This window comes from Eublepharis macularius, chromosome 13 (assembly GCF_028583425.1).
Source record: "Eublepharis macularius isolate TG4126 chromosome 13, MPM_Emac_v1.0, whole genome shotgun sequence".
Classification (NCBI taxonomy): Eukaryota; Metazoa; Chordata; class Lepidosauria; order Squamata; family Eublepharidae; genus Eublepharis; species Eublepharis macularius.
Window position 1 is genome coordinate 51,098,059 of NC_072802.1, and position 24,345 is coordinate 51,122,403.

Below are 24,345 nucleotides of genomic sequence, written 5' to 3' on the forward strand. Positions count from 1 at the left end.
GTGTGCCTGAGCCACAGACTGCCAAGCCAGGGACTGAGTTGGAGTGAGGAACAATTGAGCTGGTACCTGGAAATTAGACTGGGGGAAATCATTTTGTTGCCTCCAGTGTTGATGCAGAATCTAAGCAAAGTCTCGCGGGGTGCAAAGATAAAGGGGGAATCTTGCCAATGTGGCCGTAACCTTTTCTCCATCATAATCTTGAGACTACGATTGAGTCGGAGTGGCTTGGAATCTGCCATGCAAGGAACCTGTCGTGACTAAAGAACATAACCCAAAGTAAGAGACACGGAACCCCTTCGTGGTGAGCAAGGAAGGAGCTTCAGGACCGCAGGTAGCTCTGGTGGCAGGTGCCAGTCCCGTCTCACTTTCCTGGGTTCCGGTTCCAGCCAGGTTGCTTCCTATGAAATTTGGGATTAAAGTTTGGGTTCTCGAGAGCTGCCAAGATGCCTTTCCATCCAGTGACCGCCGCATTGATGTACCGGGGCATTTATACCATCCCCAACATCCTTGCAGAACAGCATCCTGTTGACATACCTGAAGATGAGCTGGAAGGTGAGTCTGTTTTGGCATCAAATGCTTCTTGTGCTACTAAGTGGTCCTGGGCAATGGAGCACATACAGAAGGAGATGGTGCATCTCTTAGCGGGGGTGGGGGGGCAGCGGTTTCCTCCTTTACTCCCAACCAGGTTGCAGGGGAGTGGAGGCAGGAAGCAAGCCTGGAGACCAGATTTCAGTGCTGGGGGACTCTAAATCACATGTAAGATGTGTCACGGTACAAAGTACGCCAAATCCAGAGGGAGATGGAAGCATATGCTGGCTTGTGTATTTGTGCATGTGTATGTGTGCTTGTACTGTCAGTGTCACTTCGGAGGACAAAGGAAGGAGCTGCGTGGAAGGAAAGGAAGGGGAAATGATGAGAGGTGGGACTGGGGGTGTGGGACAGAAAAAAGAGTAGAAGACTAGCCAAGTCAGGACTAGGCTACAAAGTGAGGCAGAAACTACAGCAGCGTAAGGGAAGGTGCAGAAAGAAGGGGGTTTGGTGGGGAATGAAGGGACACAGAGGCAAGACGTGGAATGGCAGGGTGGCAGAGAGCCAAGCCAATATTAATTAAGGCCATGAGGTGGGGGTTTCTTTTCCTCCCTCAGTGAGTGCGATGATCTCTCTGGGAAGAGAGGTTTCCTGCAGTCGGTGTTTGTGGAACAGGTAGTGGCGCGAGATTGCTCCAGGCAGCCATCGATGATGCTGGGGTCCCCCATGCGTCTGTGTGTAAGAAAAACACTCACTGCAGGTGCTGACCTGGAGTTGTAACTTGGAAAAAAAATCCCCCTTCTCTATCCTCCTCCCCCCTCCCATTCTGAATGCCCCTGGTATTGCATTCCTTAATGGGAAACACCCCCCTCCTCCATGAAACCACCCACAGCTTCCAGTTTGCCACTGGTACCCGTCTGGTCACGACAGGTGTAATATGAAGGAGGGGGGGAACTGGCACAGCCAGGGTTGTGCACTTGCTGTATCAAAGAGATGTACGGGCTGAGGATGTGCAGAGGGAATCTCCCCCCACCCCAAGAGCTTCCGACCATTCACTGCACTCCCCTATTGAAATTCCACTCGTGTCTCTTTAAGAATCCAATCTGTTTGGGTGAATGCAAGGCAGAAGAGATGTTTCTCTCTCTCTTGTTCTCCGCCTAGCTGCCTCCCCTTCCGTCTTTCAGTCAATCTATTGATTTGCCAAAGTCATCAGAGAGTAGCATGGAGTGTGTGGCTTTTATAATCTCTTTGAATAGGGATTGACAGCACGGAAGGGGCCAGGACCAGTGGTCAGCAATGGGGTGTGTGTGTGGCATCTGCATGGCTCAGCAGATCAACAGGTTTATATCAGGCAAACTGAGAACTTAGGATTCATTCTTACAGCTTGTATGTTGGAGCAGGGGAAATGTTGGGCCAGCAGCCAGCATTTCTGACACCAGGGAGGTGAGCACTTGCCCCATGCTCAGGAACACTACTGAGGAGTGGCTGTCCCCTTCCTGCACTGGAATCTCTGAAATGCTACCCCTGTCCAGGCTGCTAGGCAGTGTGCTCGGCTGGCACTAGAACAGTGTGGGCTGGCCAGTCTACACATGGCTAGTCTCCTGACCTCACAGCTGAGGTGTATGGAAAAGCTGCTGCTTTTCTCCACATATTTCCATGCTCACTGCTGTGGAACGACTGCACCAAAGCAGCAGCACGAGAAGCCACTTCCTGGACAAACCTCCTTTCCATGTGGCTGTTGCCTACAAGGATATAATTTCTGTGCCGGATATCTGCATACAGACCCCCTGGTATCTTGCTGAACATATGCATCTGCTTTGCCGCATGTGTGCACACACTGATCAGTTATGGTCAGTCATGGCTTTCCTCTGCATACACATATATCTATCTACTAAGCAGCTGTCCATGATTAAGGTGGATGGTTATGTGGAGGAATGGCTTGTGTCTTGCCAGGTCCCCAAGGAAAGCAAAACAAAAGACAAGGGAGAGTCTTGTCAATGAGGCTAAGCTATCCAAGTGGCAGACCTGGAAGGCAGATTTTGACCACTCATGTGCAGTGCTACACTTTGCTCATAGGACCAAACAGGAAACTATCAGTCTGTAAGTGAAAAAGTAAAAAGCTGCTGTTGGGAGCACCACTGATGGGGGCTAAACCAGCACTCTGTCCTGGCGCCCCTAGCCATTGCAAACCATGCCAGTTCCTATCTGCATAGCACCATCCTAGTTTGTTTTTCTAGAGCACACTAGAGCATGGCAGAATATCAGGAGCATAGGCTCAGCTGTCGGGAACTGGGTTGTAAAGCTAGGCTTTGTTTGCCAAATTGTCACATGTCACGCTCAGTGGAGAACGTGCTCATGCATCATGTCTGACAATGTGCACATGCATCGAATCCCACAACAAGTGTTATCAGTTTGTGAAATGCATGAAAAAAACACCTCATTCAACAACCAGCTACCACACAGCGTTGCAGGACCACAACCAAAAAAGAACCCTGCTGGATCAGAGCAAAGGTCCATGTAAATCCGGCATTGTTTCCCACAATGGCCAACCCCTTGCCCCTCAGTAGCCCACAAGCAGCACTTGAAGGCCCCTCCTTCGAGATTGCCCACCCTCGCTGTTGGTATTTAGAGGTGTTCTGTCTCAGAGCACAGTGTTCCCAGTCATGATGGATAACAGATGTTGACTGATGTCTCATCCACAGATTTGTCTAAACTCCTTTTAAATCCATCAAACATGACATATCACCAACCACTTCGTTTGGTCATTTTATAGGCATGTGCCCCCCTCAAGGATGTCAGGAGTCTTCTTCATCTAACTCATTCCATCCACAAGCCACTCAGCATCCATGCACAGGCTGCACCCATCCTACAACTATCCACTTGGCATGTTTGGAGGCAAAACAGCATAGTCCATCTGGAGGAATGAATGCTGTGGTTGCACAATACCTCACCCATCATTGCCACTGCGTCATACCTTTTCTTCAAGGTATCTTTCCGTGCCACTCCAGTTCACTAATTCAGTTGCTGGTGTCCAGCACTGAACCGAGAGTGTATAGAAACCCCCATGTGGTCAACACTTCCTCAGATGACCCACACTCAGCTGTTAGATGACAGGTTTGGTGATACTCTCTCTATGGGACACAACCATTCTTCAGCTATGGCTCAGCATAGATAGGTGGAGGAGGTCAATAACCCAGATTGCTGGAGAAGATGATGTCACTGCTGCAAGAGAAAGAGACAGGCAAGCAATTGTGCAGAGTGGTGTAGTGATCAGAGTGCCAGACCAGGGCTGCTTCCACACACGTTGGATAATCCACTTTCAACACTCTTTAGTGAACATTTGAAACTGATTTTCCATGTGTGGAACAAAAAATCCACTTCCAAAGGATTGCGAAAGTGCATTGAAAGTGCATTATCCAACGTGTGTGGAAATGGCCCAGGACCAGAGAGCTCCAGATTTGAATCCCCACCTGTGCCGTTGAAGCTTGCAGGGTGGCTACAGGCCAGTCACTCTCTCGGCCTAAGCTACTTTACAGGGTTCTCGTGAGGATAAAATGGAGAAGGTGAGAACGATGTAAGCCGTTTTGTGTCCTCGTTGGGGGGAAAGGCAAGGTATAACTATCCAGATAAACAAATTTCCTTAATAATGGAGCATACTACCAAGAATCCCCCCAAACTCTTGGAGCCCAGAAAAAATGTACAAGAGAACTGGGTGCAACTGATAGGCAGCCACCCATCCACCCATCCATCCTGGCCTTATTATGAGGTCACATCACATGCTGCTCCTGTCCCAACTGGTTTTATCATACTATGGCAGCTGTATGGGCCAAGGTCACCTGCAATGTCACAGGGAATGCTGGGTGGCAGGGCTGCCGAACAAAGGTCCCCTTTGGCTAAAACAGGGAAGCTGCTGTTATTCCCCTGCAACACCTTAATTAACGAGTTCTCTGGGCCCTCTTGGGGGCACATTTTCCAACCATGTATTGACAGTGTGCATAGGTGCCCTCTGCGACATTGCAAGGGATCTCCGATCAGGCATAGCGTTGTTGGTGTCCCTAAACAACCATTTGGGTTGCTTAGGCCTTTGGGTCAGGCCTGATCAGGAGGACACAGTGTTGATTGTTGCCATCTCTGCTCATGGGTCCTTTCTGTTGGTATGATATGAAGCATTGGCGTGAAATGGCACCAAACTGGAGCTGACTTTTCAGGAACCTCCCAACATGAATGTTGTTGAGCTGCCACTGTGATTTTGTTGTGGTCTAACAGCAGTGACAATTCATGTCGTAGCGATATGAAAGTGAGCGTTTTTCTGTCCCCAGCTGTCAGAACAATGCAATACGGGGGCAAGAGTTTCTTTTGATCACAGCTCATTGTTGCAATGATATGAGGCTGGCAGAAGCCAATAACCTGGACAATGTTTTGCTAATTGTGGTGCTCTTCGGTGCTGCTAGACATCCCAAGCCAGCTTTTGTGTTTCGTGTCACTGTAAGAACTCAAGGGAAGACGCGGGTCTTTCCTGGGCTCTGTTCGAGTGGCACCATTTCAGCTTTCTGGTTGTATGTGTGGCTGGGGAGGGGAAGACAGCCAGGTTTATAATCCTGCTCTTGGATATACGTAAGACCCAACAGAAAGAAAAGAGAGTACCCATTTAACAACATTTGTTGTGGCTGTTTTTCTAAAAAAGACTGTAGGACAGTTAGCAACAGAGGTCAGTTAGCCTTTAAAAATTGTTTTCCAAGGAAGGGAACGGATTTGTGTCTTCAGCATGAATCACTGGGATAGAAACCCATTTAATTGTTTCTTGGACACTTTATGCGTAAGCAGGTCTGCTGCTTAGAAGTAAGTACCATTTCACTCGATTGGGCATACTCCCAGGAAGATGTTCTTAGGACTTCAAGCTTGGTGTGTAAACTCAAGCGGGTGCAAAATGCAGGATACATTGTGGAAATGTATGCAATGAATCCACATTTTTTAAAAAAGAAAAGAAAAAGAAAGAAAAGTAGCCCTGAAGCTGCGATTCCGAGAAAAGAAGCCAGCAAAGCAGCAGGAGGGGTGCTTATTCCTTTCTTTACCAGATATTTTTCTGCTCAAAATTTCTCCCCTCCGTTTTTTCTCAGTAGCATTCATTTCCAGACGCTTCTTGAAACCAGAGGGTTAAAGGAGCTTGGGGCGAGCAATTTGGAGCGGCTGAAGAGTCAGTGGGGGGAAAGGCTAAGTATCTTCTCCCTTGCCTACTCCCCTGAAAGTCTTCTGATGCTGCTTTTCTTTCTTTTTTAAAAATTGGTGTGTAAGGTATACTTTGCTAGAATTATAGAGGAATAACCATGTGAGGACTCAGACCCGAGAGGGTGCGTAGAAGAGTCATATCCATTTCCTCCCCAAACGGCAACGGTGAGGATCCCATAAGCAAGCGCTCTGTAGTGCCACAATTACATTTTCTGCTTCCATCAAGGTGTTGATGGACTGTCACGATTTCTATTCTGAAAGGCCTGCCTTAGACAAAAAGAAATGTATCAGATTTCCATTTCTAAAAATCTTCCCTGTCAATCAGATGTCAGGTTTTTACAGGCAGCGCCAGCTCTTTTCACAGAAATTACAAGCAACAGGCCTGGAGTTCCAGGTCACCAAGTTAATTGGGAAAAACCTTCTCACCTCACCCTGGACCTTGCAATAATATGCTCTGAGGTTTGCTCAACTGTGCCTCTTTCCCATGTTTTCTCCTCTTTCTGCTCATTCCAGGGCCGTTTCCAGATGGCTTACCTGAAGCCGCTCCATTCTGCAATGTGATGGATCATGCCGGGGAAAACGCGAAATATCGCATTTTCTCGCGCGAGTTTTGCGCGACGTCGCGCAAAACTCGCGCGAGAAAACGTGATATTTCGCGTTTTCCATGGCACGATCCACAGCATTGCGGCATGGAGCGGCTTCAGGTAAGCCATCTGGAAACAGCCCCTGTCATGACTTTAGAAATGCTAATTGCCCACCAGGCTAAAGACAACGACAGTTGTCAGCTCAGACCTTCTGCTAAAAGTGGACATAAGGGAGGAGTCACAGATATCTAGTTGGGAAGAGAGATTTGGAAAGAAGAGACTGCTATCAAGCCCCTTCCTGAAAACTTCAGGAAATATTTCTTTGACCTCCCCCACCCCTCCCAGAGGAAGGGCAACTGGAGATAATAAAATCCCCTGGCCCAGAAGTGAAACTCTCTCTTTTGGTGATTCCAGAAACTTGGGTTCTTTGCAGGTAGCAACCATTGGCTATACGGAGGGCTGGAAGCCTAAACCAGGACTACAAGTTATGGGAACTTCTCAGTAAGCTGTATCCTTCTAAAGTAAAGAGCTGCCTTAGAATAAGATCTGGCTAGGGCATATATAGGACAAGGGACCAATGAACTGTATTTTTACATGTTTCTTTAGGACCTCTTGATCATTGCATAACTGTGCTTGAAAGTATGTATGTGAACACATAGTTTTTAATAAATGCTTTTAAATTCTTAAATGCTGTTTTCTGTACCACATAGTCTTCCACTGCTCGAACATGGTATTTTGAAATGGGCACCAGAAGGAGGGTTCTTTGTTGGCAAATTGCTAAACCTACTCCGTTGCACCAGACCCTGCAGTAGCAGACATTGAGGGATCAGGAGACTCAGCACAAGGCAGGTCCTTAGATGACAAGCCAACGCAGGAGAGCTGGCAGCCTTGGTCGCTTCAGCAGTCAATGCCCGCAAAAACCAAGTGGCAATGGTGGGTACCAGAAAGAGAGAGAAAAGCCCCTCCAAGGAACCAGGTGGGTGGCACATGCAAGGCAGAGACTTGGACTGCCACCCAGATGCATCAGAAGACAAGACAGGACAGTGCTTGCAGGTCCGTGGGGCTGTTCCACCACCGTCATGGTCGAGGGCAGTCTAGTTGAAATGCTGGGGAAGGCTGTTGCTTCACACATTGTTTGCCCAGAGTTATCTGACTGGCCTCTGTTGCAAATAATCCAGAGAGTTGACTTAGATCAATGTTTGTTCTGGTAAGAGTAATACAATATTTGTATTCCTGTAGGAGTGAACCTTTCAGTGCGATCTCATCTGCTGTTGTCTTGCATGGCTCCCAGTTCTGAAGCTGATACATTTGCTGAGTTGGGTAGGCTGTGTGCGCAGCTCATAGCGCATGTGCTGCCCTCTCATGGGGCAAATAGCACCCCCAGGCCATTTTGGGTCAGGAAGCAACGCAGGGGGAAGGCTGAAGACCCTTTCCTCCATGCATTGCGGTCCTAATCAGAACTGAACCCTTGAGGCATTTAAGCAATTAACTCCCTGGATGCAGCAAATGTGAGTTACGTTAGGGAACACATATCTGACTTGTTAAAAAACCAGTAACACCTAATTTGGCCTTTATTCAGAACCTGCCTTTTTCAGCGATTTCCACTCAACCAATGCACAAGCAGACAATGACAGCTGAATGGCAGAAAGGGAGTTTTGGGTCATTTCATTCATTTCAAAAATAAAGCTATGGAAGCCACACATAAAGGACCAAACTAACCAGCAGTTTGATTGATTACCAAAAGAAATTCTCCGTTATGTTATTAATTTACTTCCTTCATACCCCACCTTTCTTCCCCATGGGGACCCCAAGTGGGTTTACATTGTTCTCCATTTTATCCTCACAGTGACCCTGTGAGGTAGGCTGTGTGTGTGTGACTGGCCCAAGGTGGCCTTCCATGGCAGAGTGGCGCTTTGAACCTGAATCTTCCAGATCATAATCCAACAGTCTAACCACTACCCCACACTGGCTCTATAATACCATCATATATTTGAAATATGTTTCATTTAAGAGCATGAGAATACCCTGTTGAATCAGATCAAGAATAAACGAAGAGCCCTCTTAGAGTAGACAAAATATATCTAGTCCAGTGCCCTGTTTACAATAGTGACCAGCAAGATGTGTGTTTGGGAATCTCACAGGCAGAGCATGAACGCAACCCGTCCTCTCTTGATTACCTTCAACATCTGCTACACAGAACTGGAGGCTCCGTTTTGCTCTCATGGCTACTGATGGAACTTTCCTCTACAATTACTTCTCTAAGTACAGTCTGGAAAGCCAATTTGCAATGGAAGATTTGCTAGCTGCATTTTTTTAACTTTTATTTCATTCTCCTTGTTTTGTTTTGTTTTTCAAGTGTCCCTCGGTGCAATCCTAAGAAGAGTTACTCCCATCTAAGCCCATTGATTCCAATTAGGATTGCACTGCCTGACATCCAAATGTCAAAAGTGAACTCTGGTGATGTTTGAAATTCAGAACTGGGACCCAGAAATTTCACAAGATTTAAAAACGATGTTTTTGGCTCTATCAAATCCCACGTGCAGAGAGATATTTGGAGGGAAGGCAATGGCTGCAAAATGGCATCAGGCAGGTGAAGTGGCAGGAGGCCCTTTCTTCTGGGTTGTGTAATGATGCTTGTGAAAGCGATCCTCAGCTCTCCCGTTTTGCTTTAATCAGCCACCTGTGCAGCAAGACGGGAGACATCTGGCAGCTGTCCCAGGACAGCAGATGGAGTGGAGTTTGGGAAACCTCAATCTCTCTTCCCTGATATGCCTTTTCCCTAATATAAAATCAGTGATCGCACAAACACGCCCGTCTCTAACTTTCTGGAATTTGTCCATGGTGAATTGTAATCCCTATATTTTGCATGCTCCAACTGACCCTAGTTGCCTGGGACAATCTCTGTTTTCTGGTACCTGTCCCTAAAAAAATCATGTTCAGGACGTGCTGTGGATCAGTCACAAAGGTCCCAGATGCAGTCCAGTTAAAGAACGGTTGCAAAAGACCTTTCATGGCCTGAGACCCTGAAAACCTGCTGCCAATATTAGATATTTTTATCCATTTGATGCAAAGTCCCTATGTTGTTACTCAACAAGTGTAAGCGCTTTGGCCCTGTCATTGGCCCAAATTCATCCAGCAAACTCCATGGTGGGTCAGGAATTTGAACCCATGTCTTTCAGTCCAGTATGCTAACCAGTACACCACATGGCCCAGAGTAGGCACTACTGAGCAAGATGGGCCAGTTGTATGACTTCCTGTGCCTCTTCCCCCTATTCTTGTCTTGCATGTTGTTGTTACAGATGCCCCATTTCCCTGAGTGGTGAAAAGTTCCAGGGACTTTCAAAAGAAAAGTTTCAGGTGTTAGCACTTATCTGGGTTAGTTACCTTTGGAAAGGGAAGCACTGTAGATGCACTGTGTCTTTGTAGTATTTACTTTATATTCAAATATACAAGTAGAACACAGGTGGAAGCAAAAAGGCACTGCTGCAGGACAGCAGACTCACCACCCCATTCTGTCCCCAGAGAGAGAGAGAGAGAGAGAGAGAGAGAGAGAGAGAGAGAGAGAGAGAGACCCTAATATGTTTCAGCCAGCTACTTCAGTCAGTTTGCCTCTCTCGCTGTGGGCCAAACTAAACATTACAGCGTCCCCAGGGCAAACCTGTGGACATTGCCACCATTTTAGAGTTAAACTGAGGCAATTTAAAAATGCTATGGGGGCCTGATCCTGACTGGGCACATAGTGCAGTGGAACTGGGCAATCTAGTTTTATCCCCGTGCTGCATTTCCAAGTGCTGAAACAGCCCTGGTTTGGCACTTGAAAAGGTTTGGGAAAGAGAAACAAGATCTCCCAGTCCTGCTGTGCTGCAGCCTCATGGAATTTTTAAATCTAAAATGGCAGCTGTGTCCACAGGTCAGGCCTGAGGATGCCATAACATCTCGTTTGGCCTTGTTTCTCCCAGCATCTGAACTGCACTTCCTTGTCTCACTCACATACATATACACATACCCTTCAATCAAGGGGGGTGGGTCATCTCCTTTTAGCCCTTTTGGGCTGCTTGACCTGAAACAAGAAAAAATCTACGTAATATCTTTTATTGGACCAACCAAATTAGCACAGAATTCCTCCAAGCTTTCCAGCTTAACCAAATCCATTAAGGCCCATTGATAGGGATCTCTGCAATTGCTCAGAAGCGTTACCATTCCTTTTATCATGAACTCTGATTGCCCCAAGGCATATGTCTTTAGGAGAAGCCTACAATTCAGAATCATCCACAAATCCCAAGCTCATTACAATGAATTTTAAAACAATTGTTATTTCAAGATGGTAGAGTTATCATACTTCAGAATTAAAATGCTTAGGACTGTTTAGCTTAGAAAAAAGGTAAGGGGAGACATGATAGAGATCTATAAAATTATGCATGTTGTGGAGAAAGTGGACTGAGATAAGCTTTTCTCCCTCTCTCATAGTACTAAAATCCAGGGACATCCACTGAAGCTGAGGGGTGGGAGAGGACAGACAAAAGGAAGTACTTTTACACACAGTGCATGGTTAAATTGTAGAACTCAAGGCCACAGGATATACTTTTAGGAATCTAGATGATGGACTGATACTGCTTGGGGCTCATACACCGTGGACTATTTCCAAATCTCCCACCCCAATCGGCAGGGGTTTTGAAAAGACTGCAGGAAAATAAATGTACATGAAGGGCTTTGAGCATCACAAGCCTGATATAAATTAACTTTTGCTTGTGAACCAAAAACAAAAGGCATTATATGACATGCAATTCTCTCCCCTTCTCCTCCCTCCTCTTCTATATTTGACCAGTCTCTGTATCATGCATCTGACGAAGAGAACTTGATTCTCAAAAGCTTATGCTACAATAAAATTGGTTAGTCTTAAAGGTGCTACTGGACTCTTTTTGATTTTGTGAGGAGAACAGCATTGTAAATTACTGTCTCTGGAACTTCCTAGTGCATGGGAGATATTTGCCCTCACCATAAGCCAATTATAATCATACTTGAATTCTAACCATTATAATAATATTTCAGTTTAACAGGGATCTGAGCCTGAAACACGATGATTGATTTGCCTTGGCCAGGCCCCCAGTGATGGATCTCAGAGACAGGACTGGATTCCTAAAGTCAAAATCCCACACTGGCTCTCACTAATCTCTTTTTGCTTTCGACTCTTTCTTCTGCCAGGCCGCTTAAATGCAAGGAAAAACTGGTAATAAAAAGGGACAATTTCAAAAACAAGAAGTAAAAATGGGGTGGGAGCTGTGTCTTCCCTTATCAGGGTCCGTATTGTTCCCCTGCTAATGATGAAGAAAGCTGAGGCTCAGTTTATACATTCAGCAGAACCAACAGATCATACCATTTCAGGCTGCAGCAAGTGGCAGGGCTGGCGGTATTTCATCTTTTAACTCTCCCTTTGTACCAGAAAAACAAACTTCTGTGCCTAAAAACAAGCCATCTGTCATGGCCAAAGTAGAAACAAACCCTGCTTTTGGACAAGTTGATTTTCTGTATGTAGACGAGCTGTTTTTATGGGGTAGTGGTCAAACAGACAGCATCTCGCTACATCCACAGTCTGAAATGGCATGGTCCAGGAAGAGCTTTGCCACTTGACTCTGCCAGCTGTATAAGCCAGCCCTCTTTTCTTGTAAGACAGAAAAAGAGGAAATTTATACGGCTGAGGAAAGGAGAAGCACGTGCAGTCTTTCAAAGGGCAAACAGTAGGGACCTAAAGGGAAGCAGGATTGCACTCGCCAGCCGAGCTCCTAGATGACTGTGTGCACAGACAAACGTCCACAAAAATACCCATGCATGTTCAGATGTATATGTGCAGGCTTTATACATGTGATTGGGAATCTGCCCTGGTGTGTGTGTTAGTGTTGCCAGCTCCCGGTTGGGAAATTCCTGGAGATTTTGGGAGCGGAGCCTAGAGAAGGTGAGATTTGGGAAGAGAAAGGACCTCAACAGGGTATAATTCCATAAAGTCCACCTTCCAAGGCAACCATTTTCTCCAGGGGAACTGATCTCTGTGGCGATCAGTTGTAATTCCAGATCTCCAGCCATCACGTGGAGGCTTGCAAACCGTGTGTGTGTGTGTGTGTGTGTGTGTGTGTGTGAGAGAGAGAGAGAGAGAGAGAGAGAGAGAGAGAGAGAGAATCCTTAAGAATTGACAACCTCCAGGTGGGGCCCGGAGATCCCCCTGAATTATAGCCTATTTCCTGACTAGAGAGATCAGTAGCCCAGGAGAAAATGGCTGCTTTAGAGGATGGACTCTATGGCATTATACCCTGCTGAGGTCTCTTCCCTCCCCAAACCCCACCCTCCCCAGGTTCCACCCCACATCTCCAGGAATTTCCCAACCTGGAGTTGGCAAGCCCACATTCTCTGCAGATGTTCATCCATAGATGGCAAAACATTGTACTTGCTTTGAATGGCTGAAATAGAAAAGAGGGGAAGTAGTGGAGTGACAGGGAAAAGGCCTTTTGGAATGGCTATCTAAAGGAAGTAGAAGACTGAAGTGAGGAGGTGGGGGTCTCCTCTCTTCCATATTTACAGCAGACCCCCAGAACTAATATCTGCAGCTGACACGGAGATCTGGAAATAGCCCAACCTCCCCCATCCCTTGCTTGCTCCAGAAAGAAAACTTAGAATGCAAGATGGCTGAATTTAGATCACATTTTAAAGGATCACTTCTCCTGATATGTACCTTTGTGATATCTTAGGTTAGCACACCAAAAATGTCTTGTCATTACCTTGCTTGCTGCAAGCTCGCGGTCCCTTCCTCTGGAATGCTCTGTCAATGAAGGTGCCAAGATCTACCTCTCTGGCCTCTTTTCCAAGGACATACAGTACATAACATTGTGGCTTCAGGAAGTCTTTGGGGGATTTGATGTGGGTTCTGTAGTCATTTGTGTTTTTCTTGTACCATTGATTTATTTTGAGTTTTATTGTTGATTGTGTATTGCAAATAATTTTGTAAACCATCCTAAATTTATCCAAGATGTGGTATGTTCATTTTTCCAGTAAATGAGTACATTTTGAATGTAATATTTCATACATTCCAGTACTTTAGATGTTATCACATATTTATTTAATTAATTTAGGTATTTATGCCCCACTTTTCTCCCAATGGGGATCCGAAGCAGCTTACAGTTTTGTGTAATGGTTAGAGCGGAAGGACTCTAATCTGAACAGCCAGGTTTGATTCTCCACTTCTCCACTTAAAGCCAGCTGAATGACCTTGGGTCAGTCACTCACAGCTCTCTCGGAGCTCTCTTAGCCCCACCCACCTCACAGGGTGATTGTTGTGGGGATAATAACACACTTTGTGAACTGCTCTGAATGTGGCATTAAGTTGTCCTGAAGGACGGTATATAACTCAAATGTTGTTGTTGTTATAACATTGTTCTCCACTCCTCCATGTTATCCTCACAACAACAACCCTGTAAGGTGGGTTAGACTGAGAGGGCGTAACTGGCCCAAGGTTACTCACTGAGCTTTCATAGTAGAGTGGGAATTTGAACCTGGCTGTCCCAGATCCTGGTCCTACACACTAACCGCTGCACCATGTTGACTATGGAGTGTTTTTAATTTGGACTGGTACCAAATACTTGAAATGCTATAAACTATCTGCAAATACTAAATTTCATAATCTCAAATTATCTGTTGAAGTCAAGAGGCACAGATATCAAATAACTGGTAAATAGGCAATAAATATTCAAATGTCTGACCAATACTGAACAATGACATCACCAGAGAACATTTTTGAAAAGAGTTGGAGAAGGGGAAATCCAACTTTTTATTTATGTTCCGTTTCCACCCCTATGGCTGTCCCTGCCGGGCCACCAATTCACCACCTTTCTGCCAATCCCCAACGGTACTTATTAAAAGCATTTCACTGTTCAGTAAAGAAAACTACTTTGTTACGCATTTTGTTGGTCCTGCCGAGGTGATTTACAGCTCTAGGCACCACAGGAGATAAAAGAAGATCAAAGCCCAATATATCACAGCCAAGTAAATAGAAATTTAGCTTAGCTTGTAATCAAGATAGAGCTTGCCGGGTGAGATGTACAGAGGCAAACTGTGTTGGCCAATGGCAGTGGTGGTTGTTCCTAATATCATGCTAGGTGCTGTACAAATTATAAACAAACAGAAGCCCTTGTCATTGGCATACTGTCTAACAAAATAAGATACGAAAAGGGTAAGGCCCTCTCGACGCATGCAGCGGAATGAGGCGGCAGAATCTTGAGGGGGTAGAATGGGCTGTTCCACTTCAGAGTACAGCTGAGGAAGGTCACATTTGTAGTATTCCCCATGTAAAACAATCCCTCTACAAATAAAATTTAGCACATCAGGGAAAAATGTCATAGTGCAGGCCGTCACATGCTGAGCTAGTTTTCTGCTTACAAAGAATTATTAAGGTGTGTGAAATGGTGTGGACCATTCTACTGCCCCAGCACCCTGCCTCTTCATTACCACCTCATTCTACTGCATGTCTAGACCAAACCTAAGGTCATCATATAAGTGGACTCTTGGCAATGAAAAGGCAGAGCGTAAAGTGTTTGCTTGGGGAACTTAAGCCCTATAAGCAGATGGATTAGCAGCAGCTCTTTATTGTAAAAATCACTACAGCAAAGGTGTATGACAAAGCTTTAGAAATTCAAATGCTATACCTCATTTTCAAATTCTACAAGTTCATACATTGTTGGTTCAATAAGGTTCAAAGTAGTACATTAACTGTGGCCGTTTCCACATGGCTCCCCGCTGCTCGTAACAACCCAGAAGATCACGCCAAAAACGCAGAAGATCGCATCGCGCTAATCTCGCGTGAGAAAACGCGATCTTCCGCGGTTTTTGCGCGATCTTCCAGGTTGTTATGAGCAGCGGGGAGCCGTGTGGAAATGGCCAGTATCTGGTTGCAATCAACCACAACCTTGTCAGGAATGACCATCGTATTCCTGCATTGCAGATTGGGGGTGGTACACATAAATTTCCCCAGTGGGGCAAATAGTGTCTTCCCGGAGCTACTTCAGGTTGAGAAAATGGCATGGCAAAATGGCTTCTTCCCACAGTCATGATCCAAACCAGATTCTCAGGCTCCTGGGAATTAAATTCCAAGCACAGAACTCCCAGCTCGTATCTGATCAAAGTCTTCATGGTGGCCGTATGGAGACAGGAGGATTTTGTAACGGGTGCCTAGGCCATAGAGTTGCCACAGGTCCTCCTGGCAATTGGTTGGAGGTTGCGGGGGCAGGCACTTCTCTTAATTCCTGCCTCATGCATTAGAGCGCCTGTGTGGGGCCCATGATGATGTCACTTCTGGAGCAGCTGGAAGCAATGCAATTTTAAAGAACTGGCCCAAAACATAGCCATTGGGCCGATGTGCAGGAGTGTGCATGCAGCCATTTCCCAGGCCTGCCTGGTGATGGTGGGCAAGTTCCAAGGCCCTGCCTCTTCCGGCCAATCACCAGCGAGCAGTGGAGAGAGGCAGGAATCCCCAGGAGATTACTCGCCACCTTTGGGCACCTGGGAACCCTACACCTGAACAGGTTTGCCTAAGGCCTCCTAGTAGATCTTTGGCTGAGACAAACCTACAGATTCCTGTATCACACCTCTGTGAAACTGATTTCAAACCCAAGAGGGTTTTTCCAGTTAAAAAGACACAGCTACACCATTTCCTTTAGAGCTGCTGCTGAGATTTGGCCAAAAGTGACATTTGAAGCAATTCGTTGGGGAAGAGATGTTCTTCCTTAGATTAAATATCTGGGGGATTTTGATGGATGCTGAAAGATTCCTTCAGGAACTCAGGCAGACTGGTGTCTAAACTGATCCTGGAAAATGGCCCGGCCCCTGGGACTTGATGGAGGTCCAGGGCCAGTTGTTCAAAACTGCAGCTGCCTGCTTCCCTCGGTTAGTCCTTGCCCAATCAGCCTATCAACAATTGCCTATAGCTGGTACAGTCAGGAGTGACTGCCAATAGAGTCAGTCAGGCTAGGACAAGGTGGCAACAATGGGGCCAGGCAGGTGCCATAGAAGCCAGTCACCACACCACCTGCCTCTGCATGGTGGTATGTTTATTTTATTTATTAAAATTAAAACATTCTTACCACACCATTTCTCATTGTTCAAGATGGCTTACAAAATAGATTAAAAGTATTTACATGGTGGTGTCCTCTCTGGCTTTTCACCTCCCAAACTGGGTGGAGGGGTTCAGAAGATGTGCCCCCCCCCAACCACTAGCCCAGCGGGATTTTCTTCTTGTTAATTACTGTTTTCATGACCAAAGTCATAAACAGTGGGCCTCGTGAGATTTCTTGGTGTCTATAACAGCCAGGGCTTTTTTTCAGGGGGAACGCAGGGGAATGGAGTTCCGGAACCTCTTGAAAATGGTCACATGGCTGGTGGCCCTGCCCCCTGATCAGGGGGCGGGGCCACCAGCCATGTGACTATTTCTCTGAGGGCAACCCACTGAGTTCCACCACCTCTTTTCCTAGAAAAAAAGCCCTGATAACAGCCAATTCACTCCTGCTCAGGTAAGATCTGTACATCCCGGATTCCTAGTAGGTCACTTAGAATCTTGTACCTGATGCAGGGACTGTATTGTTTGACTGAATTAATTAATTTGAGAATGAATGAATGAATGAATGAATTTGAAATGAACACAGATCAAAATCAGAGTTGTTTACTAAAGAAGTTAACTAGTCCAACTTAATTAATGAATATGTATATATACTCAAATATAATGAAATCTGACTGTGAGTCATTACTAGAAATTAATTTTTAATTTTTTTAAAAATGGAGAGTTTGAACTCTTTTTATCCTAAATTTTACAGGGACCTCAAAGATACCTAGAGAAATTGCATGATGGTTTACTCTGAGAGTAAATCTATTGACTGAAGTGGGGTTCCTGATAAAATAGGTCACAGAATCAATAAATGCATTGAAAAATGTATATGCCTGAGGCAACAGAAAGCAAAAGAGATATGAGAATTCTTGGAAACCCCGAGGGTGGGGCCGTCTTTCACAGATCTTCACTGTTCAGAATGGAAGACTATGCCCTTAGCTCAGCAAAATGTTTGTAGCTGGAGGGGGAAAGGGAATGAAATGTATACCCAGAAATGCAATCCTTTTCCATTTTTCTTACAATGTTTATAGCATTGTGTTTGTATTTCGTTCAGATACTTTCAGAGTTTCTCTGGTTGAGGTCATGCATCTGAACTCGCCGGATCTAGACCTGCACAGCAGCCATAAATAAGACATAAATAAGAAGGCTTCCTGGTGACACTGCTTAGGAGTAAAGATAACAGAAAGGCGGCCCCTGCCCCTGCCCCCCACCTATAGTTAGTCCCTTATTAAATAGACACTTCCTTTTATGGGTTTTTTTCCCTACAACATTTCACAGATCAAGAAAAGAACAAGCTTGTGCCTCTCCAATTTAGAGTCACTTTAAGAGTTCCACCCCTCTGAATCTTACTCATGCATTGTATACTGCATTTATTTATTCAGTAAAAAGCTCACTCTTCCATTGATTTCAAACCCAAGAGGGTTTTTCTGGTTAAAAAGACGCCCGGAAAAAATATAGTCATTCTACAGTGTGATCAGCAGTTCACAACATACCACAGTAGTCACAGTATCATATGTAGCCTTAGTATTTGTGCATGGTCATTTACCCCCAAGAACACGAGAGACAAGAGATCCGTTCCCTACTCAGAGATTTTAATTTCTAGAGATGACTGAGCTCTGAAGAATGACAACTCTTATCTATTGCCATTAATGTGTTGAACTGGCATCTGGGAGACACATGCTCAAATCCTGGTGCAGCTCTGAAGCTCCCCTTGGGCGGGTCATTCTGTCTCATCCTAGCCTACCTCACAGTGTTGTTGTGAGGATAAAAGGAAGAAGGAAGAACTATGTATGCTGCTCTGAGCTTGCTGAAGGATGGACAGGGTTAAAAAAGTGCAAGATAGAATTTTAGTATCTCAGACGAACAAAATTTGAACTATCCATTCTTCCACTCCACACAGCGTTGTCTACAGGCTTGTAGAAAAATATCCAGTCCCTTTAACAGAGGTTTAATATGTGGGAATAGGCAAGGGAAAGTAGTTATAACATCCCAGCTGCTATTAAAGGGACAGGACATTTTTTTCTCCAGGTAGTTGGCATCCTTTACCTCCCATCCACAAAAAGGCACAGATGGGGGTGGTAATTTACTTGGAACAAATGCCAGAAAACAAGGGCAGATGCAAGAGTGTATATATGAACACAATTAGTTGGATCCCATCTTATGCAGAGGTAAGGTTCATGGAGTTTCTCCTTCCTTCTCCATGTCTGAAGAACGGAGCTCTGCCTCTAGAAAGCTTACACATTCAAAATCTTGTTAGTCTCTAAGATGCCACTGGACTCTAATCCTGCTGTTCTACTGCAGACTAACACGGCTACACACTTCAACTCTCCTCCCCCTGGAGCCCTTTCTAACCTCGGAAAAGTTTACTGCCAGGTTGAGTGGCTTGCTTGGACTAATAGCTGCAGCTGCAATGGGGATGAGGAAGAGGGCAAAAGCACTCATTCTTTCTTTTCTGTGAATGGAGCTCCAGTCATGCAAGAAGCAGAAAGGGTGAGCTTGTTTCTTTTCCCCTCCCCTCCCCACCTCATCCACCCACCCAGTCCAGCTATTAGTACACAGGAGTCCCTCGATTCCAGCAATAAACTTCCCTGGGGTCCAAAAGAGCTCCATGGGGAAGGGGAGGTGGGGAAGATCAAAGGTAGTCTTAGTGATTCTGGAGCCCTGGGAAAGACTCAAGGATGAGGCCCCAGAATGACCAGGGGCAGGGCACAGCCCCATGTCCCCACTCAAGGCTGTCCAGATTATTGCTGCTGCAGGGACTGCCAGATAGGCAGGAAGCTGCTATGAGCTGCAGGGGGTGGCTTTCCTACAGCACTACAGCCAATCCAGTCAGTCGTCGGGTGGTGGCAGAAGCCGCCTTCCACTGCATTACCCCTGATTGCCTGCCACTATGAGCCCCTTGCCATCATCATCTGCTGTGGGAGGCTGGAGGTGAGTAAGGGGCTCCGAAGCAAAGCAGCTTAGCAGTAAGGGGGAACCCCAGCGCAGAGACTGGGACAGCTGCCTGGCTTCCCCATATCTAAGGCCACCTGGGGGAAGATCCCAGACTATCAGCTCTTTCTGCAGGCATTTTGCAGGATCCACACAAATAAAAGCTCTCCCTCCCACACTGATCTTGCCACTCTGGGGCCCAGGCACATCCAGTTCTTTGTGACTTACCAAACGGGATGTAGCTAACCATCCGTTTTTGGCAAGAGAGGCCCAATCACCCCCATTTTCGATTACTTGCTCAGTGCTGCAAAACCAAGCAGTTGTCAAGCACCGCAATAGAGAGCTAATGGACTGCAATGGGCTTAGTACGTCTCAAATGCCTGGTATGGAAGCTGAGTACCCTGGGATGCTAAATGCTTGCATGGATAGAATCCGTGCTCTTCTCCGCATCCTGAATACTTTCCTCAGCAAGAAGATGCTTTTCGGGCTCAGTTGCCAAAGAAACTACCTGATGAGGCCTCTTTGCTTTCTGGATAAAGTGAGGCGTTGATTTCATACTTATCTTCTGGGAATCCTACCTGCTCAGGGTGGCATGTTACTGGTCTCCCCTTCCCTCTTTTAGCCTCAAAACCATAACACTGTGAGGTAGATTAGGCTGAGAAAGACTGGCTAAAGGTCACCCCGCAAACTTCAGTGGCGCAGTGGGGATTTTAACCTGGTGCTCCCAGATCCTAACCTAACACTTCAATCGCTAAAGCAAGCTCCATGCATTTTAAAAAATTCCATTATCGGGTATGGTGTGATTTGGACTGAGACCATGAAGGTTTAGCTTTCTCCCTGCATCATTTCATTCATTAATTCATTCGTTCGTTCGTTCGTTCGATTTATAGCCCTCCCTCCCTGCGAATGGGCTCAGGGAGGGTTACAATAAAATGCTCAATAGCCATTAAAACAATATAAATACAGTTAAAAACTAAAAAGTCCATAAATACAAGAATTTCGGATGGTGCCCCCCCTCCAATTTCTCAATTATTATATAAAACAGCAAAACAGAAGGGGCGAGGTGGGGCCACAGTTTATGATAATCCGGTGACTGCACTTATAGGGAGGCAGATGATAACGTTGCCCCCCTGGCGGGAGACCAGTAGGGAGGCTTCTAAGCGATCAAAGCTTGGCCTCAACCGTACGCCTGGCGGAACATCTCTGTCTTACAGGCCCACCAAAAGGATATAAGATCTTGGTGGGCCCGGGTGTCTTCCGACAGAGAGTTCCACCAGGTTGGGGCCAGGACTGAAAATTTTCCCAATTTAGAGCAGCCTATTGGAGCTGCTGGTAGTACAAACATACAGGTACTGATATCAGAACTTACATGTTTCCCCAACATAGCAAACAGAGGCTCCCTGGGCCATTTTAGGTCAGGAAAAAAAGCTCAGGGGAGAAAGGGTTATACTTCCGTTCCCCCTTGTACTATGGTCCCAGTCCAAATCTCTCTACCCTACCTGTACTACTGGTATTGGAATTTTTAAAAACACCAAAAGTCCCAGCCACAGAACTCCAGTGTCCTGTCTGATCGGGCCTTCTCCTGACCAAACTAGCAGTGATACCTGCTTGGAGCAGTAGATGTTTTGCCAACTGGAGGGAGAGGACAGGTGAATGAGCAGGGAGCCTGTCTTCCTGGCAACAGCAGCTGCTAATTCACCTAAGGCAATCAGCAAGAAGTAACGGTAATTAGTAGCAGCCACTGACATTCACTTCCCTACCTTCTCTGTCTGTGTCACAAGACTGTGCTTTGGATGGGGGCCTGCTGGACAGCACCAAAGGCCTCCAAAGCCTAGAACTAGCCTTTGTCAGTTCCATGGGTTGTAGGAATGACTCAGTTGATGTGTAGCCCATCCTACTGTCAGCAGGACCTTGTGGCAGATCCCAGGCATAGAAATGTTGGCTATAGTGCATGCTTACCTTCTGCAAGCATTTCAAAAGACCCGCCACCACCAAACAGTGACTGCATCTCGGCAAATGCATCTCATCTCTGCAGCACGGAAAGTGGCAGAAAACCATTGTTGAGTTATACCTGACAAAGGAAGCACCACCTCACAGGTGAGGGGAGATAGTTCTTAACAGAACTGATCCCTGGACTCACTGCTCAAAGACTCAAGGTTCAGTCCAGGCTAGATCCGTGTCCGTTTGCATTGCAGGAGACTATGGCAGGGCTGGAGAAAATACAGAACTTTAGCAATCCAATTTTTAAGTATGCAAAGCGCTTCACAGAGTATCCAAGTAGGATGTGACCATGGCTGACATGTTTCTTTTCATAAAATGTGGATGGGTGTGTGTGTCCTTTTTCAGCAGTAAAAGGGGTGTGCAGGAAAGGGGCATTTAACCATCCCTTTCATGAGAACACAAGAGCAGACAAGTTGGACCACTCCAGAGGTCCGTCTAATTCAGCATCCTGTTTCACACAGTGGCCAACCAGATGCACATAGAAGGAGTTCAACGAAGTCAAGACTGCCCACCCTTGTTGCAGCTCCCCCAGTCCCCTTGCAGCAAGTCCATCCTGCTAAAAGCCATTGAGGTACCATTGGTCTATCGGTCAGTATTGTCTGCTCAACCTGGCAGCAACTCTCCAGGGTCACAGGCTGAGATCTTTCACATTACCTACTGCCAGGTTATTTAACTGGAGATGCCAGAGGTTGAATAGGGGACCTTTCACATGCCGAGAAGATGCTGTGCCGGTAGTCCACAGCCCCTCTCCATAAGGGAGTAGTGAATCCTACAGATTCCTTTTTTTTTTCTGTCTTAATGTCTTTCAGCCCCTTGCTCCAACTCCTTTTCTCCACTGGTGGTAGAAAGTGCCATCAAGTCACAGCTGACTTACGACATTCCATAGGATTTTCAAGGCAGGAGATGTTCAGAGATGGTTTGCTGTTGCCTGCCTCTGTATAGCAACCCTGGACTTCCTTGACGGTCTCCCATTCTGGTCAGGGCTGACCCTACTTAGATCTGAGATCTGATGAGATCAGGCTAGTGGCTACCAGCTAGATTATGAGACCAGAGCCAGGAGCAGAGAAAAGTTCCCGGAGAACCTGACTACAGGGAAGTTAATCAAGGAATAGGGGAAGGTTCAGTACCCTGTGCTGTATGATCCTTTTATGTTAAACAACTGCCAGTGACAGGGTTATCAGAGACACAGTATTAGACTAAGGATTTGTGGACTGGAGCCCTAATCCAACAGAAGCATTAGAAGAATACTAGGACAAGGGATCTCAGATGCTGTCTGAAAAACAGACAACTAAAAACAGTGGCAGGAAGACTGAGTGTGGCCAGAAGTTCCTGCAGGCTCCCTACCTCTCTGCACTGTCTGCAGGTTAGCAGTGCAGTTTGGAGAGCTGCAGTGCCAAACCTCTGCTACTAGGGGAAAAATGTGTCTCTGACTGTGCCAGGTGCTGAATGCCTTTGAGCCACAGAGCTTTAAGTAGGGGTGCTTTTGAATTCCTCATCCTTGCTGTTTTAGCCTTCCAAGCCCTACCTCAATTTTACGTCCAATTGTACATATCAAACCTGTGATTTTAACATTTTTGCACCCCTATTCCTCCAGGTGTTGTGCTTTTCCAGGAGGCCACACAGTTTGAGAATAGCCAGGTTGCAGGATGTTTTTGCTTACAAGACTTAAAATGAGAGCCGTGCTCAGGGTTGATTTAAATATGATGCTAGCAGGTAAGAAGATCTTACCTGTGTGATATTTTATACACCCAGTGTTCAGACCAAGCACTGAACTACTTCACATGCAAATTTAGCTTGCCAGAGATTCATATGCCAGGCGGGCATCACGCTGTGTGCTAAATTGCATGTGCAGCAGCACAGTTTCAGTAAGATGCTCAGCCTGTGCAAGACTGCATAGGTGTCTTTCTGCACACCAGCATCTTGCTTAAGTGAGTCCCCATTCCCTCTTTCTCCAGAATGATGAAGTACTTATGGCTTGGGAATGAGAGGAAAAGGTGGCAGGTCTGCAGGCACATCAACATTGAGTTTGATTGCTGCATTTAGTCCATGGCAGCTTGATCTAATGAAACCATTAATAATGTTTTCCTTCTTGTAAACGGCCTTGTGGACCAATAAAATGATACAGTAAGGATGTTCCTGGCAACAAAGAGTCTTCCTGCTGGGATGAGGTGTGGGAAGATGTAGGCAGACATTTCTCCTCTGTCCATACTATTGCATTGCTTGGCCATCCTGCATCTGGATAATTGAACCCTAACCACAGCTGCTTCCACACGGAGGCACAAAAATATGTCCCTGCCATGTCAGCAACAGCAGAGGAGAAATAGGTGGGAATGGTGTCCCCAGCTACCCATCTCTGCTGTGGTCACTGCCTGAAACCCTCACTCCCCCCCCCTTTTCTTTCCCTGCCAAGCCACACTGTAATGCTACAGTCAAAATGTAATGTTACTCTACTGGGAGGGGGGAAGCCCTCTAAAGGACTAAAGGGAGGTGTGAGGGAGGCATGGCGCTCAACTGCACCATTTTGACGGACGGTGAACCTTCATCCTGTTACCTCCCCATAGTGGCATCCAGACACACGTTCTACTTGCAGCCATCTCGCACTTTCCCCTTTGATCCAAAATAAATTTATTTTTAATCTGCCTTAAAGGGGGGAAACTAATCCATAGTAAAACTAATCATGTCCAGATTGGGCATCTCATTGTTTGGATTATCCCCAATACTGCAGGACTTTCCACTGCCTATTCAAAGAAAAACCCTGTGTGGAAGCAATTCAAGAGATGCATTTGGACATTGCTTTCTCTGTTCCTTCCTCCTCCATATGTTCTTTCCTTCCGTGTAGCTTTGGCGGCCCTGTGAGGGCAGAAAGGCGGGGTGCAAATATTGTTAATAAATAAATGACCCACAGGTGGTTTCCCCCAGCCACTCCTATCACCTTGT

The 24,345-nt window shown here is 46.1% G+C and overlaps 1 protein-coding gene across 1 annotated transcript in view; it reads left to right on the plus strand.

The window, feature by feature from the left end:
- The first annotated feature begins 443 nt into the window (after window positions 1–443).
- The window catches only part of CABP7 (calcium binding protein 7), an 82,598-nt gene continuing 58,696 nt past the window's right edge, over window positions 444–24,345 (plus strand). Inside the window, exon 1 of the mRNA XM_054997024.1 lies at window positions 444–552. Within this exon, the coding sequence (XP_054852999.1) occupies window positions 444–552 (109 nt within the window). The remainder of the gene's footprint in view (window positions 553–24,345) is intronic.